At 52.4% G+C, this 25553-nt stretch overlaps 2 protein-coding genes across 2 annotated transcripts in view; both read right to left on the minus strand.

Moving 5' to 3' along the window:
- The window catches only part of SMARCD3 (SWI/SNF related BAF chromatin remodeling complex subunit D3), a 34087-nt gene extending 20232 nt beyond the window's left edge, over positions 1 to 13855 (minus strand). The window contains exons 1-2 of the mRNA XM_082632122.1: positions 13766 to 13855; positions 11925 to 12065 (exon numbers count right to left, since the gene is read on the minus strand). Coding sequence (XP_082488248.1) covers positions 11925 to 11963 — 39 coding nt within the window. The 5' untranslated portion in view covers positions 11964 to 12065; positions 13766 to 13855. The remainder of the gene's footprint in view (positions 1 to 11924; positions 12066 to 13765) is intronic.
- Positions 13856 to 13965: 110 nt separating this feature from the next.
- LOC309810213 (uncharacterized protein) overlaps positions 13966 to 25553 on the minus strand; it is a 39574-nt gene continuing 27986 nt past the window's right edge. The window contains exons 5-8 of the mRNA XM_082632137.1: positions 16635 to 16700; positions 16494 to 16543; positions 16044 to 16130; positions 13966 to 14766 (exon numbers count right to left, since the gene is read on the minus strand). Of these exons, the coding sequence (XP_082488263.1) occupies positions 16653 to 16700 (48 nt within the window). The 3' untranslated portion in view covers positions 13966 to 14766; positions 16044 to 16130; positions 16494 to 16543; positions 16635 to 16652. The remainder of the gene's footprint in view (positions 14767 to 16043; positions 16131 to 16493; positions 16544 to 16634; positions 16701 to 25553) is intronic.

Genomic DNA, 25553 nt, shown 5'->3' on the forward strand with positions numbered 1-25553 from the left:
GGCCCTGGACCTGCTTGGTGTACCACTCCTGGTTTCTGCAAGCCTTTGTAACAAGGCCAGCTGGTGTCCCTCACCCCGACCTGTATAATGAATCCCCTCCAGGTAGCCCGTCTGCCTGCCCTGACCCCGTGCTCTTGCTCCCAGATCTGGGCACTTGCCTTGGCCACTGCAAGCTAGTCTGTCCTGGGCCAGGGCTGTGACAACGGGGCCTTACTGCCCTGTCCGTTGCTCTGGTTCTTCTGGGGTCCTGTCCTCCCCCAGGCCCTGAACCCACTGCCCTCCCTGGGTGGGGTCTCTGTAGGCTCCATGGTGTGATGGCTCTGAGCTTGTACTCAAGAACAGGGCTTCTCATCCCCGGCACTGTTGACATTTTGGGGCTGGATAATTCTCTTTTTGGCTGTGCCGCACGGCACATGGGATCTTAGTTCCCCGACCAGGGATCAACCCCAAGTCCCCTGCATTGGAAGCATGGAGTCTTAGCCACTGGACCACCAGGCAAGTCCCATGGATAATCCTTTATTGTGGGAGCCGTCTCATGTATCGAATGATGCTAGGAATATCTCTAGCCTCTATCCAGTAAATTCTACCAGCACATTCCTCTCCCTATCTCTTGGCATTGTCCTTTGTCCCTGGAGGGTGAAATTGCCCAGGGTTGAGAACCACTGCTCTAGAGCCAGACAGTCTTGGGACGTCATGCCTGGTGCAGCCTGTGAGTGATCATAACCTTGCACAAGTCACTGCCAGCCTCATTTTCCGTGTCTGCAAGACACAGAGCCCTTCACCTGACTCACAGGTGGATGTGAGGATTAAAGGGAGGTCGTATAAGGACTTCCCTGGCGGTCCAGTGGTTAAGACTCCGCGCTTCCACTGCAGAGGGCACGGGTTCGATGCACGGGTTCGATCCCTGGTGGGGGAACTGAGATCCCGCATGCCACAAGGCACGGCCAAAAAAGAAAAAGAAGTCGTGTATGTGCAGACTTCAGCACAGCGTCTGGCACAGAGTAAACACTTAACGAATCGTCTGCTGTTACTAGCTTCCTATGCTAAGCCTGCCAGACCCGGGGGCCTCAGCCCTGCTGCTCTGCCTTACCTCTGGGTGCTGCTGCCCACCAAGCCCCAGCTAGGGCACTAGTGAATCCAGGAGCCCTCAGAGCCCTTCACCTGCGGGCTGTCCCAAATGCCATGGAGGGTACCCGTGAGGGGTTGGCCAGGTGATTATTCATAGTGGCCAATCATGGACGCTCAGGGAGCCAAAGAGGAGCCTGGGTTCTACCCAAACCACTGGAAGCTTCCTTGAGCAGAGAACGGCCATTAGTACCCAGCGTGGGTCTTACATGAGAAGCCTGTGTAGAAACTTGGTTAGGGGAGGGGCCGCAGGAAAGGAGGGGAGGGGCGACATCGAGAAGCCACCACAAGTAGTGAGTCAACTGGAGGGAAATCCAGGAAGAATTCATAAGGCCGCTCGCCCGGCCCAGGGAAGCCGAGGTTTGGGAGCTGCCGATCGAGGCGCCTGAAGGAAAAGCAGGGTCTCCTCCCCGCGCCCGTCCCCTCCTGCGTGGCCGTCTTGTACGAAGTGCCGCCGGTTCACACAGCGGACACAGTCACAGCCCTTGGGACTCTGAGTCTGAGGACCGAATGGGGACTGACGGGGCTCAGGGCGTGGACAGGGTGGGAGACTGAGCAGCTCACGTCAGCTCCTGCCCCGGGATGGCCACAGCTGCGGCCCGAGGTGGAAGAGCGGAGGACCGGCGTGCCCCCGGCCAGAGCTCTGGGCTTCGTTATGGGAAAGCGAGGCCAACGCCCCTGCCGGCTACCTCCTCCGAGGGGCTGTGGGTTGGTGGGGGCGCCGTGGCGGCGGTGGAGCAGCCAGCAGCTGCAGCCATGCCCCAGGGTGACGGTGGGATCGCTGAGTTTCCGGGAGCTGCGCCCGAACTGTGGCGGAGGCGGCGGGGCGCCGGGGCTGAGCAGCAGCGGCCGAGCTGCCCGCCGAGCCAGGGTGCACTGCCTGCCTGCGTATCTGTGGGAACAGAGGTGCTGGAGGCCTCTCTCCGGCTCCTCGCGTTCCCACGTGCGGAAAGCTAGAGCCAGGTGTGGAGCTGGTGACCCGGCAGCCAAGGGGCCCGAGGGAGTCCGCGGTGGCAGCAAGCCAAATTGTCCCTCGGGGCCTTGGCTCTTCCTGTGGTGGCTGTGACCCGGGGTCACCTCCTGGAGGTTCCGGCCACCTAGAGCGCAGTCTTCCCCCTCCTCATAAGACGTGACTCCAAATTCTGAAGGCAGCTCTCTAAGTCCCTCTGTCATGGGAGAACGGTGTGTCCCCTCCAGCCCCCATCATCCCCAATTCATTTGTTGGAGTCCTAACCCCCAGTACTTCAGAATGCCATCTTATCCGGAGGGTCTTTAAGGAGGGGATCAAGTTAAAATGAGGTGGGTCCCTAGGGTGACCCCAATCCCATATGACTGGTGTCATAAAACTGGGGAAGTTAGGACAGAGACAGACACACGCGAAGGGAAGACAATGTGAGGAGACACAGGCAGAAGACGGCCGTCTACAAGCCACGGAAGAAGGCCTGGAGCACAGCCTCCCCGCACAGCCCTCAGAGGGAGCCAACCCTGCCCACACCTTGATCTCCGGCTTCAGCCTCTGGAATTGTGAGAAAATACATTTCCACTGTTAAAGCCGCCCAGCCTGGCGCTTGGTTACAGCAGGTCTAGAAAACTAATCCTCCCCCAGCACTACTCCTCACTATTCCTTGCTGGTCCATACCCCACCCGGCCCCTCCCCTCACATCCTCTGGTTTGCCTGAAGCCACAGAACGCAGGGCACTCAGAACAATGGACTTATATAAACAAGGTCCTACTGTACAGCACAGGGAACTATATTCAGTATCCTGTGATGTCGTAATGGAAAAGAATATGAAAAAGATGGGGGGCTTCCCTGGTGGCGCAGTGGTTGAGAGTCCGCCTGCCGATGCAGGGGACACAGTTCGTGCCCCGGTCCGGGAGGATCCCACATGCCGCGGAGCGGCTGGGCCCGTGAGCCATGGCCGCTGAGCCTGCGCGTCCGGAGCCTGTGCTCCTCAACGGGAGAGGCCACAGCAGTGAGAGGCCTGCGTACCTCAAAAAAAAAAAAGAAAAAGAAAAAGAAAAAGAAACGCGTACCGCAAAAAAATAAAATAAAATAAAATAAAAATAAAGATAGGAATTCCCTGGCGGTCCAGTGGTTAGGACTCTGCACTTTCACTGCTGAGGGCCCGGGTTCAATCCCTGGTCGGGGAACAAAGATACCACAAGCTGTGTGGTGTGGCCAAAAAAAAAAAAAAAAAATATATATATATATATATATATATACACACATATATATATATATGAAAAAGAATGTGTATATGTGTATAACTGAATCACTTTGCTGGACAGCAGAAATTAACACAACATTGTAAATCAACTATATGCCAATAAAACAAACAAACAAACAAAAAAACAATGTGCTCATGAGCACAACATAGGGCAGAATCTGGGGCCAGAAGACCTGAGTTTGAGTCTTTATTCCACCACCTATTGACAGGAGGACAAAAGTGCCAACCTCTATGAGCCTCAGTCTCTTCATCTCTAAAATGGGTATAGCATCGTCACACCTCTCTCACTGCGTTATTGTGAGTAGCAAAATAGAAACGAGAGGGCATATGTGAAAACTGTCTTTAAGTCACAGAGGACTGAATGAAGTCCTCACTGTTACTAATGTATTACTCTTTGGTAAGCACCCATCCCACTTTGGACTTGTACTGAACTTCCTGTCCATTAAAAACTTGATTCTCTTTCTACTTTGTGCCAAAACATGTCTCTCCATCCCATACTTGTAAAGTTGCCTTTTTTGGACTCAAGAATACTCCTCTTGTAAGAATTAACCCATTATTCCAGCTTGAGAGCTTTTGGATCTCAATGCCCTTATCCAATACATGTACCATCCTTTCCAGCTGCGCATCATTCATAACTCCAGTGAGCGTGACCTTCTCTCTTCATCCAAGTCTTTACTGAACGTATTGAAAAAGGTACCAGGACAGAGCCCTCTCTCCAAATGATCTACACCCCTTGGAATTAGTCTTCAGTTGGCAGCAGTTTGACTCAATCACAGTAACATCCAGTGACGTGCTGCACTGTTATGGTGGTAGTTTAAAATCAGCTACGGTAGGAGTATGTATACTACAGACATTAGCAAATGATACAAATCATATTTCAGCTCCCCCTTCCCACCCTGTCAAGAGCCAGTTGTTAAGTATTTATCAGCACACCACTGCATTCAGGCCACTTGTATGCGTCATACTCAAGACACTGGGAGAGACTTTGTCAAATGCCTCCACATTAACACGTATATCTTTATGGAGCTAATAGCCTCCAAAACAGTTCAATATTCATGATTTAATTGGGTTCTTTCAACATCCCAGGAAGTGAAAGGGCTGGATATTATTAGTATACCTTTTTTTTTTTTTTTTGCAGTACGCGGGCCTCTCACTACTGCGGCCTCTCCCGCTGCGGAGCACAGGCTCTGGACGCGCAGGCTCAGCGGCCACGGCTCACGGGCCCAGCCGTTCCGCGGCATGTGGGATCCTCCCGGACCGGGGCACAAACCCACATCCCCTGCATCGGCAAGCGGACTCTCAACCACCGCGCCACCAGGGAAGCCCAGTATACCCATTTTAAAGATGAGGAACACGAGGTTAATGACAGACTCAGGGCCAGACAGCCAACTAGTGTCAAAGGGGCTCAAACTCCCATGTTCTGATCTCAAGGCCAGCGTTCTTCTCTGCTCACCCTCTGACTGCTCTCACGCTGGTTGTCAAAAGTACCCTGAATTCCCTCAGCAGCCACTGCTCTGGGTTCACAACATGGACAAGTTGAGAGGGAGAATCTCCAAAAGCCTTGGCCCTTCTCATTAGCAGCCCACCCCTGAGGACTGACGAGTGATGCTTCTCTACTTCGCAGAGGGTCCTCAAGTGTTTGACAAGACTCTGCATTTTGTTTATAATTCATTGACGGCAGGAGGCCACCCAAAGTGATAGCAACTCTTCATGCAGTGTGTCTCAACGGGGGCCCACTGAGAAACACTGGTTTGGGGTTCAGGGCCTGAAGGCTAGAAGAGATGACAGGTGACAGGTCATGGGGTAAGGAAAGCTCACAGTGGATGCTGCAAACTGGGAAAGCCAGACAGGTTTCGCTTAGCGCACAGTGCGTCTTAAACGCTTTAAAAAAATCTTAAAAATGGAAAGATTTCATATAAAAAGCCAGATTCCCAGAATCTCTTAAAACGCTGGAAATCTGGCAACACAGATGGAGTTGAGGGGCTGTCTGTTTCTGAAGGGGTGCGAGCTCTGCAATCCACCGCGCCCCCATTCCCTATTTTAGGGGCTGAATCTCTCACGCCCCTAGGGTCCCAGCAATTAATGGGAAGAAATGGTGCAGGCCTCGTGCACAGTGACAACTAGCCTTTGACCTGGGCCTCAGAGCTGGGGTGAACAGGGGATGCTGGCCCGTATAGAGGCCTGGCTGCTTTGCCCTTTGAGGGCCGAGGTTTGGGTCATGGCACCTCAGAAGATGCGGTGGACAGACCCCAGCTGGGACTCTTCCCCAACCACTGGGAAGCTTCTTAACCTCTCTTCACCTCAGTTTCTCATCTTAAAAGTGGTGACAATAAGAACATTTACCTCACAGTGTTGTGGTGAGGACAAATCAGTTAAACCATGTAAAAGTCTTAAACCCGCAATAAGCCCTCGGTCAACACCGGCTGCTACTATTCTGACCCCGGCCTGTTTCCCTTCCCTTCCCCTTCCTGAAGTCGCTGCTGTGGAGTCTTGGGTGCTGCGGAGGAAGGGAGGGCTGCTGGGGGGCAGTCTTGACAGATGGGGTGTCGACCACCCAGCGGGCATATTTTCGACAGGGTTTCTAAGACTGGATTTTCTCCTGAAGGAAGAGGCCTGGGTAAAATGGGGAAAGGGGTGGTAAAGTCGGGGCTCAGAGCAGAAACTGAGGCCAGAAAAAAGAAAAGCACGAAGATGCTTCCCGCTGGTGGGGGAGGGGTGGAGTGGGATTTATAGACAGAGCTGGAGCTCAGCTTCCCCTCCCTCTACTCAGGCCCCGCCCACACCAGCAGGACCCCCACACACACTCCTGCAGCACCTCCCCTAAGCCCACCCACCTGGGCCCCTGCTGTTGATTCAGCTGCTTGGACCAGAAGGAATCTGTTCACAGCCCAGGAGAGACGGGAGGACCACAGGGCTCTCTCTGGCTCACTTTTTTTTTTTTTTCCTCCAGCTAAAAACGTCATTAAAGGCCAAGAAGGCAGGCCTCGCAAACACACCGATTGCATCAGGCTGGACAGCGAGCTGCTGTCTGGAAAGATGGCGAACGCTCTCAGGGTACCTCTGCATCTGAGCTCTCCGAACCGGGATCAGAGACAACCTTCTCACTGCTGGGCGGAAAGCCCGGGGCTTCTCGCTGACTCTAGCCTTTATGAGGCAACGGTGTCAGTGAGGACAGTGGGCTGGGCTGGAAACCAGGGGGACACCGGTCGGTCACCAGAGCCAGTGCTCTGGGGTCTACAGCTGACACCTGGAGCCGGGACAGCGCCCAGCATCACATTTTAACCCAGCAGTGATGAGGGGCGCTCCCCGCATCCATGGCGTGCGTGCCTTGTGCAGAGTGCTTGGTACTCAGCTTCCCCTGGAGTCTTTATAGGCAGGGGATTAAGTCCTGTCCTACAAGGAGACACTGAGACCCAGGGAGCTAAGTGTCTCTGCCCAAGTCTGCCTAGCAGGTAAAGGGCACAGCTCAGCCTCTAAGGAGGCCTGGGGGCTCTGAAGCCTATCTAGACAGCCCCGCCACCGTCCAGCTCTCCCAGTGGGCGCCAAGGTCTGAGCAGCCGGCACAGGCCCCCCCCCAGGTAAGTCACATCTGAAGACGCCAGAGCTGGATGTTCCTGAGAGCAGACGCAGGGCGTGTGGGAGTCCGGAGGCAGGCAAATGTCGCGGAAGCAGAAAGGGGTTCATTCTCTGTAACTCCAAGGATGTCCGGAGGCGGGCAAATGTCGCGGAAGCAGAAAGGGGTTCATTCTCTGTAACTCCAAGGGCAAGACCAAGGTCACAGGAAGGAAGAATCTCCCTCACCACAAGAACACCCGAAGAGGGGATGGGCTTCCCTCATCATGGTGAACAGGTCCTATCGGAGAGGGACTGCCGGGGCGTGGGCCAAGAGCACCTGCACAGCGCAGCTCAGGTGTCAGCAGGTCAACGTGGGCACACAAGAATGGCCCACCCTTGGGTCGTCGGGGTGTAGAGAGGGTGGGGCCAACGGTACAGAGGGATCTCAGGCTCCTTTTAGCATCAGCTGTCAGGGCCACCTCCTCTCCCCCACTGCCCCATTCATCCACTCATTCATTCAAGAAACAGGGAGTTCCCTGGCCGTCCAGTGGTGAGGACTCCACGCTTTCACTGCCATGGCCTGGGTTCAACCCCTGGCTGAACCAAGGTTCCCCAAGCCGCACGGCCAAAAAAATACATATATATTTTTTTCAGCACTGTGTTGAACAAGACAAATGCAGTCTGCGCCTTTAAGGAGCACGTCCATGAAATACTGAAATTTTTGGTACATGCTACAAGACAAAAGAAGGTAGAACTTTACACCTTGGAGTGGGAGAAAGTGTCCCTGGAAGAAGTGGTATTTAAGTCAAGACTTGAATGATGCACGTACTTAGGCAGATGAAGGGAGCTGGAAGGGTGTTGCAGGCAAAGGGAACAGCATATGTGAAGCCCTCAAGGAAACGGAAGACGCAATGGATCAGGCCTGTGTTACAAGAAGCCCATTTGGCTACTCTGATGGGTTGGGGCTGGGGGGAGGGGGCCAGACCCTGTGCGGGGCACCAGTTGTCATCCAGGCAGAAGACAACAGCAGCATGGACTAGCGTGGTGACGTGGGGAATAAGAAGTGGATGGAAGTGAGATGTGTCTAGGAAATAAAATCAAATAAAATGATGGTCCCAATGGAGAGAGAAGGAAGGGGTAGGGTCGAAGGTCACTCCCAAGTCTGAACTTGAGCTTTGATGTCACTGTCCAGCAACGTGGATGCCCCACCCCCCGCAAAGAGGACCCTGTTCTCTTGTCATCATGTGTTCACAAGGAGGCCTCTAACCTATTCTTCAGGAGCCCAGACTCTGGAACAATCCCCTGCCACCTCGCCCCACCTCTCTTCCCTTTGGGAGGGGCTGTCTAATGAGGTGGTGAGGGTCTGACACCTTCTGGACAAGTTCCTCTCCTGGGTCAGGGGGGAGGTGAACTCACAGCTGTCCCCCGTGGCCTGCCTTCCCATTTAGGGGGGTCTGCTGACAGGAGGCTGCCCATCTCCTCCTGTTAACCTGCGCCAGGTAAGCAAACCCAAGGTTAGGGTGTCAGGTCCACCTTCTACATCTGGGCTTCGGGTTCAGGCTTCTTTCTTCAGTCCAGTTTTCCCTGCCATAAAGTTGATAAATGTCTGCCATCTGTGTCTAGTTCTCAGTGGGTTCAGGACCTGGGGGTAAGGTGTGTGACTCGTCCCTCCCTGTATCCAAGCTCACCTGTTGGGCACACGTGCTCATCAAGGTCTTTACTTTCCTATGAGGAGTGTCCCCTTACCCCAAGAATGTATTGATAACTCTACTTGATTCCCAATTTTAAATAAACTTGCCTGCTGCCTGATAGTCGTTGGAAACTTTGTTGTAGATGCTAACAGGCAATGCATTCTTCTAGCTGTTCTAAATTTTACCTTTGGATCGAGCACGGTCAGCAGTATTTGCACAGCCATGTGATGTTCTGTCAGCCCTGGGCTTAGCCCGAGGAAACTGCTGTGGACTTGTTGAGGATATCGCTTAACGTGTCACACAGAATCCCCCGCGTGTCATCACACGGGGGACGCTTCTCGGGGTCTCATGGCCAGAAATCACAGTCGTTTGGGGCAAATGGTTTGACTTTTGTCCCACAGGCAGTGTAACCCCTCATGCGTCCCCGCTGGCGGAGGGGGCTCCGGGCCTCACGGTTTGCGTGGTGTCTGCTCACCTCATCCTTGGCTACAGCCTCCTTTCCCTACCCTGCGTTCCCCTGTCCTGATGTCCTCACTGTGTGTGTCTTTGCAAACTACCTCAAGCTCATTTGGAATGAGGCGAGTACATCTTCCTGCATCTTTTCTCCCCCGCCCCCCTCACAGCATACTGTTCCTCACTCCAAGCCCCAGAATGTTCTTCAGTCTGGAAAGAAGGTTGACATGGGAGATGATCCAAGTTTGTAAATTCCAGTAAAGGCATGAGTGGCCATGTGCTCATGAGACAGTTTCTCAAATTTCCTGGAAGTGAGTGTGGGGCACAGAGGAATGGGTTTCACAGCTTAGGAAGCAAATCAAGAGGTGGGCCAGGCTGAGGTGTGCTACGGGGGCCCAGATACTCCCCCGTAGGGTCCCTACGAGTTACCGAGGGTCTGCATATCCCAAAGAGCCACAGCCCCGCCCCCAAAGTCTCCCTCAGCTGAATGCCCCCCATGGACCCTCCGGAGCAGTGATTCAAGAGGGCTCAGAATCCAGCCCAAGAGGAGAGCCGTTTGCTCGTCCTGCATGTCTGCGGCTCGGCGTCCTCTGGTGACACCTGCCCCTGGTGCCACCTCAGCTCATTACCTCTGCCACTTAACGCTCACTAACGACGAGCTCTCACTTGCAATCACACTGCAGGCACTTGGGGCGAAGACAGCCTCCAGCTGCTGCACGCCTGGCCCATGCCGCCCGCCCGTGCTGTCTAGACGCCAGCATGGGGCCTGTCAGCATCCAAATGACAGCACGTGCCCAAGCCACCGGGCGTCAAAGTTGGCTCCCCGCCTGCGACTGCGTGCGTGGAATGAAGGCCAATTTTATGTCAACGTGACTCCAAAATAAAATGCCAGAAACTTCCCCCAGCACCTCGCCCCTCACCACCTTCATCACGTGGGGAGGTTGGGGCTCCCGACTCCCCAGAAATCCTAGACTGAACCTCGTGATTGGGGCCACTCGGGGACCAGGTGTCACTACAATGTACTCACTGCTGCCAGAGCCTCCCGACCCCCCAGTCTTCTCAAGCCTCCCCTCCCCCACTGCCCATCCCTTCAGGTAGATCATCCCCCTTGGGCAAGGATGGAAACAGCCCAGGGCACCCACCTACTGCAGCTGGGGAGCCCCTGAGGGCTTATCTCAGTGCATCTCAAATCAGTTGCAATTTACAAGGATTCACTACGTAAGGGCCTGGCTCTGCTGTACCTCCCAGGGACCTGAGCTGCCTCCCCATCAGCCAGCCCCCCATTCGACCTGGCCTCCACCTTCAGAACCCCAGACCTTTAGAGCTGCCCGGGAAGAATGTATTTAGAATACTAGCTCACACCTTTTCTCTAGGAGTCTGCATTTACAAACCAACCCCACGAGCTAAGGAACACTTTTGCACTTAACCTAGGGCAGTGGTTAGGGTGTGGGCCAGTGGGTCGGACCTTTGTCTGGGGGCCTTGATGAACTGCATGTGTTTCCATGGTGACCAGCACCCGCTGATGGTCTCTCTGCCATCCAGTGCTGCTCCAGCTCTGGGCCAGTGCCCTACACCATTCCGCCCTGGGCCAACCGACCAGAGGGGTGTGGGATAGAGAGGGGGCAGGGCTGCCCTGGCCTTCAGAGCGGCCCAGGCAGGAAAGCAAGTTCCTGTGCCCCTTCTCAGGGAGGAGAAGCTGAGACAAGCACTCTCTTTCAGCCCACCGCCTGCCCCCCGGGTCACCAGCCTGCCCCAACTTCCTGTTCTCTGAAAGCCAATTTCAAATTGCCCCTACGAAGGGCTTTCCTGACGTCTCCCTCGTCAGAGCCCAGAGGCCTGAGTCATCCACTCTGGCACTTCCTGTGGGATGGCCAAGTCTGCTCCCCATCCTGGACTGCCAGCCTGAGGGTGGGGACTGGGTCCCTTACACCTCCAGGGCCCTGAGAGCATCCCATCTGTTGCCAGGTGACTCCCACCGGTGAGGTGGCCACAGTGACGGGTGGGGCTGGACAGGCAGAGCTCAGACCAGGCTGCGGGCTTCAGACCCAGCTCCAACCCCTCCCTCCCCACAGATGGATGGGGCTCTGGGGCAGATGGCCTTTCACGTGGGGCCTCAGCACTTCCTTCTGGACCAGGGGCACCCAATGCGGGACTAGCTAGGCTGTCCTCCTCTCACACTGCCGGGAGGAGGCTCAGGAGGGTCCAACTGACGTGCAACAGGCCTGAGCGTGCCTCTGAGCCAGTGCAGGGCTGGCCGCCCCAGAGGCCCTGAAACGGGATGCCACCACCACCCCTCCTGACCCAAACAAAGCCCCACCTGCAGCCTGGAAGGCTTTCAGGTGTTCGCCATACATGTTTGGGGGTAGGTTTCTAGGGCCCAAGTTGTGCCAGGGCTCAGCAGGCTCCTGTTCCTCCCGACTGGCAGAAAGCATGTGTGCACACGTGTGTGGGGGGTGTGAGGCACACGGGGGCACTCACACACACACGAGGGCAAGGAGGTGTGTCTGGGGGTCTGGGTGTGGGGAGGAAGTGGAACCAGCCAGAGCACTAGACCATTTTCACATGAACCAAAACCTTGGCTTCAGGCTCACTCGTCCCGGTCTGCAATGGCTTGGAGAGGCAGGGCCCAGGGACGGCGGGACGTAAGGGGACGCTGCGCAAGAGGGAGGGCAACGGTGGCGGCAACTGGCAGCAGGGTCTGTGCAGAGGCTCCAGCTGTCACAGCGGATGAGAAGAGACACTGCCACGGGTCCAGATGGGGGCAGAAGTGCCCAGAGGGGGCCATGGAGTGTGACCAGAGGCTGAGAGCCACCAACTCTCAGTGGAGCCCCAGGGCTCCTGCTACTGGGCTGGTGGGGGAAACAGTGCCTACCTGTACCACGGCGGGTGGGTGCTGAAGGCCTGGAGTCATAGGTGGCTGGGTCCTGCAGTGGGGGAGTCATCCAGTGCCCCCTCGGTGCCCGGGCCCAGAGCCTACCGTGCCTGCAGCACCAAGGGCCATTCTGAGGAGGATCTGAAAGGAGAGGGCAGTGGGAGGGGCGGGCCAGACCCCAAGCCCCAGAGGCAGACTCACAATGGGCCTGAGGATGCTGAGGGGCCTGCTGTGTGGACCCACTCCCTGGCACGGTCTGAGGAAGGCAGGAGGTGTGCAGGAAGGGACGAGGGGGCAGGCGAGGGCCAGCCCGGCTGGGTGGCACGAGGAGGAGTGTAGGGTGGGAGCGGTGTGAGTGCAGGAAGCCGTCAGAGGCGGGTCCTGCAGGACAGAGTTAGATGGACGAGAGCAGGGGATCCAGGCAGAGCCCAGGCCCTGGCGGGGCAGGCAAATCTGGGGGACTTGGCAATAGGTTGAGGAGGACGACCAGCCGGGTTGGGACCTGGATGACCTCTGGAGCTCAGGGACATCCCAAGGGAGTCTAGGGGTGGCCGGCAGGTAGAGCTGACCTGCTCTGTACTCTGCTCAGCTCACAGGGAACCCTCCCTGTGTGCACAGCCTGGTTTCACCCCCATGCAAGAGCAGGACGACTGTGGGCTGGGGTCAGAGCCCAACTTGTGAGCTGGAGCCCCTGGGCGGATGGTGGGGAGTGGGAGATGGGGGGGCAGCGCGGTACCTACGGGGGGCGGGGCTTGAGGGCAGTTCAGGGTCACGTGTAGTTGGTGTTGGCCAGAGGGCCACTCTGAGAAGGTGAGGAGGAAGGGGAGGCAAGGAGAGGAGGCAGATGCCAGCAGGGGAGATGTTACCAGCCCAGGGTTGGGAGGAGGTGCCCTGCAGGAAGGTGGGAGACAGAGGGACAATCTGAAGGGAGCGAGGTGTCCAGGCAAGAGGATGCCAAGTGGAGACAGGGCAGGTGCCAGGCGGTAGGGAGGAGGGGAGGGGAAGGAGGGGAGGTGTCAGGCAGGGGGGAGGTGCCAGACACAAGGGAGGAAGGGAGGTGCCAGGCAGAGGGGAGGAGGGCAGATACCAAGCAGGGGGGGAGGAGGGGAGGTGCCAGGCAGGGGGGAGGAGGGGAAGTGCCAGGCAGGGGGAGAAGGGGAGGTGCCAGGCAGGGGGTGGAGAGGAGGGAGAGGATGCCAGTCAGAAGCAGGATGGGAAAGTGCTAGGCAGGGAGGAGGTGACAGGCATGGGGAGGAGGGAAGGTACCAGGCAGGAGGGTGCCAGGCAAAGGGAAAGAGGGGAAATGCAGGGGAGGGAGAAGGGGAAGGTACCAGGTAGGGGAAGGAAGGAAAGGTGCCAGGCAGGGGTGAGGAAGGGGGAGTATTAGAGCGGAGGCGGGATGGGAGTTTTCCAGTCAAGGAAGAGGTGCAAGAAAGGGCGTGGGGGGAGGTGCCAGGCGGGGGGAGGGAGAGAGTCAGTAGTGGTGGGGGGAGAGATCAGGAAAGGAGAAGGGGAGGAAGAAGCCAGGCAGGGAGAGGGGGTGCCAGGTAAGGGGAAGGTGCCAGGTAAGGGGAAGGTGCCAGGAAGGGAAAGGAAGGGAGGTGCCAGGCAAGGGGAGGAGGGGTAGATGCCAGACGGGGTGGGGGGAGGGATGCCAGGCAGACGGGAGGAGAGGAGATACCAGGCAGGGGGGAGGAGGGATGCCAGGCAAGGGAAGGAGGGGTGATGCCAACAGAAGCAAGACGGGTACTGCCAAGCAGGGAAGGCCGGGGTGCCGGCGCAGCGCGGCGGCGCGGCGTCTCCTCCAAGGGCCTGGGGACCGCGCGGCGCGGGTCGCTCACCTGCTCCCCCGGGACCCTGGCCCGGAGCGCGGCTGCTCGCTCCCAGCTCGGCGCTCGGCTCGGCCCCGGCGCCTGCGCCGCTGCAGCCCTGAGCGGGGGAGGCGCAGGGAGCGTCTGCAAAGAGCGAAGAGCTTAATAATGAGTTAGGGATCAGAGCAGGCAGCGTCGCCCCATCCATCCGAATATGTGATCTCCAGGCTAGGAGCACCGCGGCGCGCCCTTGCCGGGCCCATTGTGATCTGCAGTCTGTGTACAGATGTGCCTTCGGTCTGTGGATGCACCTACGCGCCCATGGATTCACACAGACCGTCAGAGCGTCTGATGTGACCGCAGGCGTTACCTACTCTAGGACCATACACAAGCACACACAAACACACACACACACACACACCCTGTGGGGTGGGGAGGGGGCTTCGGTTCCACTCCAGGTTCAGGGACAGGCTCTGACCCATGCCCCCCACCCCATTATGCACTTGACACTCATGGTCTAATCTGGGTTCCTCCCAGCTTTACTCCTGTCTCTGCAGGGACTCTGGCAGCCAAGAGAAGCCCCTTCTGGACGTCCAGCTAGATAGGCTGCTCTGGTCACCCCATGGGCTCTCTGTCTCTGTGAATCTGAGTACTCTGAATACCTCATATGAATGAAATCATACAGTATTTGCCCTTATGTGACTGGCTGATTTCACTTAGTATAAAGTCCTCAAGGTTCATCCATGCCGTAGCATGTGTCAGAATTTCTTTCCGGGGCTTCCCTGGTGGCGCAGTGGTTGAGAGTCCGCCTGCCGATGCAGGGGACACAGGTTCGTGCCCCGGTCCGGGAAGATCCCACATGCCGCGGAGTGGCTGGGCCCATGAGCCATGGTCGCTGAGCCTGCGCGTCCGGAGCCTGTGCTCCGCAGCGGGAGAGGCCACAGCAGTGAGAGGCCCACGTACCACAAAAAAAGAAAAAAAGAAAAAAATAATAATTTCTTTCCTTGTAAGGCTGAATACGATTCTGTTGTCTGCAACAGAGAAAGACAAACATCATATGATAATCACTTATATGTGGAATCTAAAAAAATGATACAAATGAACTTATTTACAAAACAGAAGTAGACTCACAGACATAGAAAACAAACATAGTTACCAAACGGGAGGGGGGCGGGATAAATTAGGAGTTTGGGATTAACACACACACACAACTATATACAAAATTTAATCATTCGTGAGTGAGACCTGGGGTCGTTCACTGTACTACTGCTTGAATAGCAAGAATCTGGAAATGTCTGAAGGTTCATCAACAGGTGACATAGCAAACAAATCACGTGACCGGTGTAAACAGGTGACAAGATAAATACACCACTCAATGAATCTATCAAAGAGCAGGGAGGGAATTCCCTGGCAGTCCAGTGGTTAGGATTCTGTGCTTTCATTGCTGAAGGGCCCGGGTTCGATCTCTGGTGGGGGAACTAAGATCCTACAGGCTGTGCAGTGTGGACAAAAATAAAAGACAAAACAAAACAAAGCAAAAAAACCAGTAGGGAAACCCTCTGTGTACTGATAGAGAAGGATAGAGAAGAATCTCAAAGATTAGACAAGAGAATAAAAGGAAAATGTGCAGGGCTTCCCTGGTGGCGCAGTGGTTGAGAGTCTGCCTGCCGATGCAGGGGACACGGGTTTGTGCCCTGGTCCGGGAGGATCCCACATGCCGCGGAGTGGCTGGGCCCGTGAGCCATGGCCGCTGAGCCTGCGCGTCCGGAGCCTGTGCTCCACAACGGGAGAGGCCACAACAGTGAGAGGCCCGCATACTGCAAAAAAAAAAAAAAAAAGGAAAATGTGCAGAACAGTGTGTAAAGCGTGCTGGTGTGTGTGTGTGTGTGAGTGCACAAACACACACACACAGGCCTCTGGACAGATACAGGAGAAACTGGTCACAGCAGCTGCCTCTGGTGCAGGGCTGGAGGACAGGGGTGGAGGGACCTTTACTTTCCACTGTGTTTTCTTTTGTAGCTTTTGAATTTAGAGTACTTTACCCATTCCAAAAATATGTAAAAGTTTACAAAAATCGTTTATATCATCTTTTAGACTTTCAATATTTTCTGAGCACCCACTATGTAAAATCAGACCACAAACCCATGAACCCACACGGGACCCTTTGTCTGTTCATCTCCCTCAGGCATTCTGCGCTTCTTCCTGGAGCTGGTATTACTGTGGGCCCGGCCCTGTACTAGGATCTGTGGGGCAGGGATATGAGATGCCTCTGGACCAGGTGGGGGATTAATACAGGTAAAGAGCTTACTACACCAGGTAGAAGGAAGGAGTCCATTCACAGAGGCCAGCCCCAGTGCTGGGGAGGTACGGCCAGTAGAATGGAGGGTGCCAGGGACTGTGGGGAAGCAGGAATGGGGAGTTAGCGTTAATGGGGACAGAATTTGTGTTGCTAGATGAAAACAGTTCTGTGGATGGATGGTGGCGATTAACAATAGATAATGCCACAGAACTGTACACTTAAAAAATGGTTAAGATGGTAAATTTTCTTTTATTTGTATTGTACCACAATTAAAAAAAAATTTTTAATGCTACTAGAAAGTAAGAAAGATGTGAGATTTCCCTGGTGGTCCAGTGGTTAAGACTCCACGCTTCCACTGCAGAGGGGCACAGGTTCAAGCCCTAGTCAGGGAACTAAGATCCCACATGCCGTGTGCCCCACCCCCCGCCACAAAAAAGTAAGAAAGCCGTGTTTCCTCACCCTCACCACGTGTCCAGCACTGTATCAGGTGTTTGTTCTTCCCAACAGCCCTGCAGGACGGACATTATTATTTGCATTTACAGAAGATAAAACACGAAGTTCTGGGAGGTCAAGTGACACGTCCGAGGCCATGTAACTCACACGTGGCGGAGCTGGCGTTCAAATCCATGTCCGGTGGGCTTCTTCCCGTGCCCCCCGCAGGCAACTCTGGGGAAGAGGGTGGGGAGTACGTCCACGGAAGAGGCAGCCTTGGTGCTGAGTCTTTTTTTTTTTTTTTAATATCTTTATTGGAGTAGAATTGCTTTACAGTGGTGTGTTAGTTTCTGCTGTATAACAAAGTGAATCAGCTGTACGTATACATATATCCCCATATCCCCTCCCTCTTGCGTCTCCCTCCCACCCTCCCTATCCCACCCCTCTAGGTGGACACAAAGCACTGAGCTGATCTCCCTGTGCTATGCGGCTGCTTCCCACTAGCTCTCTATTTGACATTTGGTAGCGTATATATGTCCATGCCGCTCTCTCACTTCGTCCCAGCTTACCCTCCCCACCCCGCCGGGTTCTCAAGTCCATTCTCTACATCTGCATCTTTATTCTCAGCCATAAAAAGAAACGAAATTGAGTTATTTGTAGTGAGGTGGATGGACCTAGAGTCTATCATACAGAGTGAAGTAAGTCAGAAAGAGAAAAACAAATACCGTATGCTCACACATAGATATGGAATCTAAGAAAAATGGTCCTGATGGTGCTGAGTCTTGACGAGCTGGGCACCGGCCTGGTGAACTGAAGGGGGGCAGGCGAAGGAGGCTGCCTGGTGCGGGGGTCCGGGGTGCTCACCCAGGAGTTTGTGCTTTGTCCCGGGCTGGTGGGCGCCAGCAAGGGGCTGCTGTACCTTCTGGAGTTCTGGGCTTTCCTTGGGGTTTTCAGGACTCGTCAGCCCCCTCCCTGCTTCGTTGTCCCCCAAACATACCCACAGATCAGGACAGGGAAGGTACAAAGATTCCAGAAACTGCTCTGAGAGTTGATCAGATTTTTTCTGATTTAGTGCTTTTCTGTTCTTAAAGAGTCCTCCCTCAATTGTATAAGCTTCAGGCCCCACAAATACCTGGACGTGGTCCTGACTGAACCCATAGAGTCAACTGTGACTGCTCTTCTCCTGGGCAACTTTTGTTTTCTCTGGAGTTCATAATTAGCTTAAAAAATACTTTATTTTTTAGAGCAATTTTAGATTCACAGCAAAATGGAGTAGAAAGTACAGAGGGTTCCCATATACCCCCGAGCCCCCCGACCCCAACACACGGCCTCTCCCATCATCAACGTCCCCCAGCAGAGGGGTACACTTGTAACTACTGATGAACATACACTGACACATCACAATCACCCAAAGTCCATAGTTTACGTGAGGGTTCACTCTTGGTGTTGTACATTCTCTGGATTTGGATAAATGTATAAGGACATGTCTCCAGCATTATAGTATCAGCCAGAGTAGTTTCACTGCCTAAAATCCCCCGTGCTGTCTATTCATCTTTCCCTCTCCTAACCCCTGGCAACCACTGATCTTTTTTTTTTTTTTTTTTTTTGCGGTACGCGGGCCTCTCACTGCTGTGGCCTCTCCCGTTGCGGAGCACAGGCTCCGGACGCGCAGGCTCAGCAGCCATGGCTCACGGGCCCAGCCACTCCGTGGCATGTGGGATCTTCCCGGACTGGGGCATGAACCCATGTCCCCTGCATCGGCAGGCGGACTCTCAACCAGTGCGCCACCAGGGAAGCCCTCAGGAAGGGTTGGGTTTTTTTGTATTTATTTATTTATTTTTTTGCGGTACGCGGGCCTCTCACTGCTGTGACCTCTCCCGTTGCGGAGCACAGGCTCCGGACACGCAGGCCCAGCGGCCATGGCTCACAGGCCCAGCCGCTCCGCGGCATGTGGGATCTTCCTGGACCGGGGCACGAACCCGTGTCCCCTGCATCGGCAGGCGGACTCTCAACCATTGCGCCACCAGGGAAGCCAACCACTGATCTTTAACTGTTTCCATAGCTTTGCCTTTTTCAGAATGTCATATAGTTAGAATCATACAGGATGTAGCTTTTTCAGATTGGCTTCTTTCACTTCGAAATATGCATTTAAGGCTCCTCCTTTTATGTCTCCTTGTGGCTTGATAGATCATTTCTTTTTAGAATAATATTCCATTGTGTAGATGCACCACAATAATAATTACTTTTTTAAAAATGCTTGTTTGTTTGTTTGCTTAGTTTTCTATGTACTTATCAAATCAACCCCAAAGCTCTACAGACTATCTAGACCTCTTCTCAGGGCATTCAGGCTCTGTAAGCTCTTCTGGAGCCTTCTGACTTGTTCCACCTGGACTGGCTGCCCACAGCTGTCATCCTGGAATCTCCCTTCACATTAATCTTGGGAATCCTCTTCACAGCTCTACTGTTCTTTCATTCATTCAACGAGTTGGTGTTGAGAGCTTACTGTATGCCTGGTGGTGTTTTGGGGACTAGGATACAGCAATGAATAAAATGAACCAAAAAGTTTCTTCCTGCTCGGAACTTGACTTCAAATGGGAAAGATAGACAACAAGTAAGAAAAATATGTAAGACGTTCATTCCAGGCATGCAAGGCTGCTTCAATATTAAAAAGTCTATCAATGTTGGGACTTCCCTGGTGGTCCAGTGGGTAAGACTCTGCCCTCACAATGCAGGGGGCCTGGGTTCGATCCCTGGTCGGGGAACTAGATCCCGCATGCATGCTGCAACTAAGAGTTCTCATGCCACAACTAAGAAGTCCGCATGCTGCAACAAAGATCCCACGTGTCACAACTAAGACCCGGAGCAGCCAAAATAAATAACTAAATAAATATTTTTTAAAAAATCTATCAATGTAACCTACCATATTAACAGGCTAAAGAAGTAAAATCAAATGATCACATCAATCCATGCAGAGAAAACATTTGACAAAATTCAACACCCATTCATGATAAAAACTCTCAGAAAAATTGGAATAGAGGGAACTTCCTCAACTTGATAAAGGGCATCTACAGAACACCTTGAGCTAACACTACACTTAACTGTGAAAAACTGAATGCTTTTCCCCTAAGATCCAGAAAAAGGCAAAAATGTCCACTCTTGTTACTCTTATTCAACACATTGCTGGAAGTTCTAGCCAGAGCAACAAGGCAAAAAAAAGAAAGAAAAGACATAGAAATCATAAAGAAGAAATAAAAGTATCCCTATTTGAAGATGACATGACTGTCTACACAGAGAATCCCAATAAATCTTTTTTTAAAAAGCCCACAAACAAACAAACCTTCTAGAACTAATAAGTGAGTTCTGCAAGGCCACAGATTATAAAAGGACACAAAAATCAACAGCATTTCTATGTACTAGCAATGACCACGTGGACATCGAAATTAAAAAAAAATACCACTTACAATTACTCAAAAGATGGAAATATTTAGTGTAAATATAACATGTGCAGGATTTATATGCTGAAACTACCCAATGATGATGAAAGAAATCAAAGGAAACCAAAATAAATGGAGAGACATAGCATGTTGATGGTTTGGAAGGTTCGACCTAGTGAAGACATCAACTCTTTCAAAACTGATATTCAGGTTAACTCAGTTCCTATCAAAATCCCAGCAAGAGTTTTTGTAGATAAAGAGAAGATTATTTTAAAATTTATATAAAAAGGCAAAGGAACTAGAGTACCTAACACATTTTTGAAAAAGAAGAATAAAGTGGAAGAATCACTCTCCCCCATGTTCAGGCTTATGCTATAGCTACAGTAATCAAGACAATGTGATATTGGCCGAGGGATAGATACGTAGATCAATAGAACAGAACAGAAAACCCAGAAATAAACTCACACAAATATGCTCAACTGATTTTTGACAGAAGTGCAAAAGCAATTCAATGGAGAAAAGATAACCTTTCACCAAATGGTGTGGGAACAACTGGACATCCAAAGACACAAAATGAACTCCACTTAACTCTCACACCGTATACAACATTAACTCAAAATGGATCACAGATTTAAGTGTAAAAGATAAAACTATAAAACCCTTAGAAAAAATATCAGAGAAAATCTTTGGCATCTAGGGCAAGGTGAAGAGTTCTTTGACTTGACACTAAATGCACCATCCATAAAAGGAAAAACTGATAAATTTTTTTTTTTTTTTTGCGGTACACAGGCCTCTCACTGTTGTGGCCTCTCCCGTTGCGGAGCACAGGTTCCGGGCGCACAGGCTCAGTGGCCATGGCTCACAGGCCCAGCAGCTCCGCGGCATGTGGGATCCTCCCGGACCAGGGCACGAACCCGTGTCCCCTGCGTCAGCAGGCGGACTCTCAACCACTGCATCACCAGGGAAGCTCAATATATATTTTCAAAAATTGCTCTTGAATGACTCTGTTAAGAACATGACAATAAAAGCTAAAGGATAGGAGAAAATATGTATAAAACACATATCAGACAAATGACTAGTATTTAGACTATACAAAGAATGCTTAAAACTCAGAGGTAAAAAAACCCCAGACAATCCAGTCAGAAAATGAGCAAAAGACATGAATAGACACTTCACCAAAGAGGACTTAAGGGTGGTAAATAAGCTCATGGAAGGCTGTTCACTACCTCTAACCATTAGACTACACAACTATCAGAATGGCTAAAATAGAAACTAGTGACAATACATAATGCTAGTGAAGATGTAGAGAAACCGAACAACTCACCCATACATTACTGGTGGGAATGCAAACTGGTCCTCTGGAACACAGTTTCGCATTTTCTTATACAACTAAACACTCACTTAACACAGTAATTGCACTCTTGGGCATTTGTCCCAGAGAAATGAAAACTTATGTTCACCCCAAAATCTGCCTGTGAATGTTCATAGCAGCTTTATTCATAATAGCCCCAACCTGGAAGCCACCCAAGTGTCCTTTGGTGGGTGAATGGTGGGTTAAACAAACTTGCATATCCAAACCATGGGCTCCCACTAAGCAATGAAAAGGAATAAGCTATTGATACATACAACTACGCAGGTGACACTCAGAATAAGTATGCGGGTGAAAAAAGCTAGTTTCAGAATGCTGCATACTGTGTGATTCCATTTATATAACATTCTTGAAATGACAAAATTATAGAGATGGGGCTTCCCTGGTGGTGCAGTGGTTGAGAGTCCACCTGCCGATGCAGGGGACACGGGTTTGTGCCCCGGTCCGGGAAGATCCCACATGCCGCAGAGTGGCTAGGCCCGTGAGCCATGGCCGCTGAGCCTGCGCGTCCGGAGCCTGTGCTCCGCAACGGGAGAGGCTGCAACAGTGAGAGGCCCGTGTACTGCAAAAAAAAAAAAATTATAGAGATGGAGAACAGATTAGTGGTTGCCAGGTGTTAAGGAGGGAGTGGGGATGGGAGGGAAGTGGGTGTGGCTATAAAGGGCAACTTGAGGAATTCTGTGGTGATGGGAATGGTCCTGTCTTCACGGCTATGCGAAGTTGGTAATGGCTCTCAGAGGTAGGTCCAGACCTAGTGCCCAGAACCTGTAAATGCTGCCTTTTTTGGAGAAAAGGTCTTTGCAGATGTAATTAAATTAAGGATCTTGAGATCAGGAGATTATCCTGGATTATCCGTGTGGGCTTCAAATGCCATTACAAGTGTCCTTGTAAGAGAGAGGCAGAAGGAGATTACACGTGCGTGGGTACGCATGCGCAGGAGAAGGTGATGTGAAGACAGAGGAGAGGAAGGTGCAGTGGACCAGCCACCTGAAGCTGGAAAAAGCAAGGAGCAGATTCCATCCTAGAGCCCCCGGAAGGGGAGACAGCGCTGCCTACACCTTGGTTTGGGACTTCTCGCCTGCAGAATTGTGAGAGAATACATTTCTATTGCTTTAAGTCACCTAGTTGGTGGTAATTTTTACAGTAGCCACAGATGACCGACATATTCACTGTACATTGTACAACAGTTTTGCAAGAGGTCACCACTGGGAAAAACTGAAGGATAAACAGGCCTCTCTGTACTATTTCTTACAACCGTATGTGAGTTGACCATTATCCCCAAATAAAAAGTTCAATTTATGAAAACTAGGGAAGGGAGATGAGAAGTTCGCTAGGGGAGCGGGGTCAGGAGGGAACACCCAGTGCAAAGGCCCTGGGTTTACGGGCCTGTGTATTAAAGGAACCTGGGTGTAGCTGGAAGCTCTGAGGTCAGAGAGATAATAGCCTGTGTGTGGATGGGGGGCGGGGACGAGGGACCACGCAGGGCCCTGTAGGCTATTTTGAGAGCCTTGCCTTTTACTGTGAATGAGATGGGAAAATGTTGGAGGGTTTGAGCAGGACAGACATGAGCTGACTTACGTGGAACTGGACCAATACAGCTGCCAGGCTAAGCAGTCACGGTAGGGGGCAAGGCAAGAGCAAGGAGGCCAGATGGGAGGCTGTCGAATCACTCAGGTGACACAGAGACTGGATTTGAATAAAAGGTAGTAATAGAGATGGTGAGAAATAGTTGCATTCTGAGTATTTTTGGAAAGCAGAGCCACTGGGATTTGCTCTCAGGTTGACCCTGGCTGTGGCAGTCCTGCAGGTTACAAGGACTGAGCCCGAGCCCCCCCCACCAGAGGACGGAGCTGCCGTGCACTCACGGCACAGAGTAAGTGCCTGGAGGAGCGTGTTTGAGAAGAGGTCGGGGCTCCATTCTGCACGTGACGCATGTGAGATGCTTGCTAGAGATTCAAGAAGAGATGTCCAGTTGGCACTTGGATGTAGGCATCGAGCGTTTAGGCTGGAAATGTACATGTAGCAGTCAAGGTTTAGAAAGTATTAATGCCACAAGACTGGATGAGGGTCCCAAGAGAATGAACATGGTTAGGGAAGAGGTCCAAAGCCTGAGTCCTGGGGCAGTCCAGCGTTAAGGGGTCAGATAACAGGAGAAACCAAGAAAGGATGAGGAGAAGCATCCGCCACAAATTAGGAGGAAACCCAGAAGAATGTAGCATCCTGGAAGGCAGTTTGAGGACGCATTCTAGGGAGAAGGCAGTGGTCACTGTGACAACTTTTGCCAATTGTCACTGAAGTCGAAGACTGAGCAGCGGCCACAGGCTATAGCCCTGAGGAGGCTGTTGGTGAATGTGATAGCAACAGCCTTGGTGGGTCCGTGGGGCAAAGGGAAGAAGAGGAATTACAGACACAAGTACCCTTCAGAGAAGTTTTGCAGTGAAGCAGTAGCTGGAGGGAGAAATGGGGTGGAAAAGCTTTCTTTAAATTGGGAGAACTAAGAGCATGTTCGTAGCTGATAAGAAAGAACCAGTGGGGTTTCCCTGGTGGCACAGTGGTTGAGAGTCCGCCTGCCGATGCAGGGAATGTGGGTTCGTGCCCCGGTCCTGGAAGATCCCACATGCCACGGAGCGGCTGGGCCCGTGAGCCATGGCCGCTGAGCCTGCACGTCCAGAGCCTGTGCTCCGCAGTGGGAGAGGCCACAACAGTGAGAGGCCTGCGTACCGCAAAAACAAAAACAAAAACAAAAAAAAGAAAGAGCCAGTGGAGGGACAAATGAATGATGCTGGGAGGGAGGGAACGATTTCTGGAACAACGTCCTTGTGTGGGTAAGAGGGGAGAGCACGGGTCATTCATCTACGGCAGCAGTTTTCAACCTTGGATGGACCTTAAAGTCATCTGGGAGCATTTAAAGATCTCCAGCCCAGGCCACACCCCTAACCCATTAACTGGGGGTCTCTGGGATGACTTAGCAGAGAACAGGCAGGAGGGGAGAGTTTGGGGGCACAGAGGCAGGTGGGCGGGCAGGGTGACTGCGGGAGAAGCTCTCTTCTGACTGCTGTGGCTTCCTTGGTGAAACGGGAGCAGACTCACTACTGAGTGTGAGGACGGAGGAGGTTCTGGAGGCTTGAGGAGAGGTGAAGCTTGCGGTGATGATCTGGGCGTGGGAAGATCGCAGTCATGTGAATGACAAGGTCTAGGGTAAGACTGTGGAAGTGAGTGGCTGAGGGAGGGCGGAGACCAGGATCAGGGCGGGAGAGGAGTTGAAGAAACTGAGAGGCCAAGATTCTGGAAGTATCCTCTTTGTGGATAGTCCACTTGTCAGGTTTTAAGACGGGAGCAATGGTGGAGAGAGTGAGAGCGAGCTAGAAGGATCCTCTCTGGACCCCAGACAGTGTAGGTGTGGGGCTGGGGGAGGGGCAACTCTTCCTTCACCCTCGCCTTGTTGTTTAGGCTTCAGCAAAATTGAACTTCCTAAAGATCCCAGATATTGTGTTGGAATTCCTGTTTCTTGTAACCCATATCATCCTCTTTCTTTAATTCCTTGTTTGGATGGTAGTTCTTCATAAGTTATTATTATTTTATTATTATTGCTAGGACTATTGCAGTAGTCCCCTTACTGGTGTTCCTGCTTCCAGTCTTGTTTCATTCCACTTGTTCACTGACAACCCCCACGTCTTCTCCACATTTCCTCCAGAGTCACTTTCTGAAGCACCAAATCTGACCTGGTCACTTCCTTGTTTAAAACCCTGCAATCACCCACTGTTCCTAACTACGCTATCACTTGCTGTGCCAGGCACCGCTTTAAGTGCTTCACATGCCTTCTTTAATCTAATCCTCGCAGTCACTCCAAAGGTGTGTGCTATCATTATCCTTATTTTATAGGGGACGAAACTGAGGCACAGAGAGGTTAGGTAGCTTGTCCCATGCGTGTAAAACTGACATTATCACAGTATACAAAGCCTCTCGTAACTGGTCACCCTCTCTGTACAGCTTCCTTTCTTACCATTTCCTCCCACCTTAAACTTTACGCTTCAGTAAACCTGAATTACTTAAAGGTCCGAAGCTCAGTCAAGCTCTCAGCAGGAAGTATATGGCACAGAAAGGTTTAATTGAAGAAAGTTAATGAAGGGCCTCTTTGCGAGATGTGGGCGGGGCTAAAGGAACCAATAATGATGATGCAGCATCCAGACACTAGCATCCAACGGAGACCAAGGGGGCAAGGAGAGGGGATGGCACCATCAGGACCACATGGGGTCAAGGCTGTGGAAGAGGGTCTGCACAGCA

This window comes from Mesoplodon mirus (genome assembly GCF_964341445.2).
Source record: "Mesoplodon mirus genome assembly, chromosome: 9".
Classification (NCBI taxonomy): Eukaryota; Metazoa; Chordata; class Mammalia; order Artiodactyla; family Ziphiidae; genus Mesoplodon; species Mesoplodon mirus.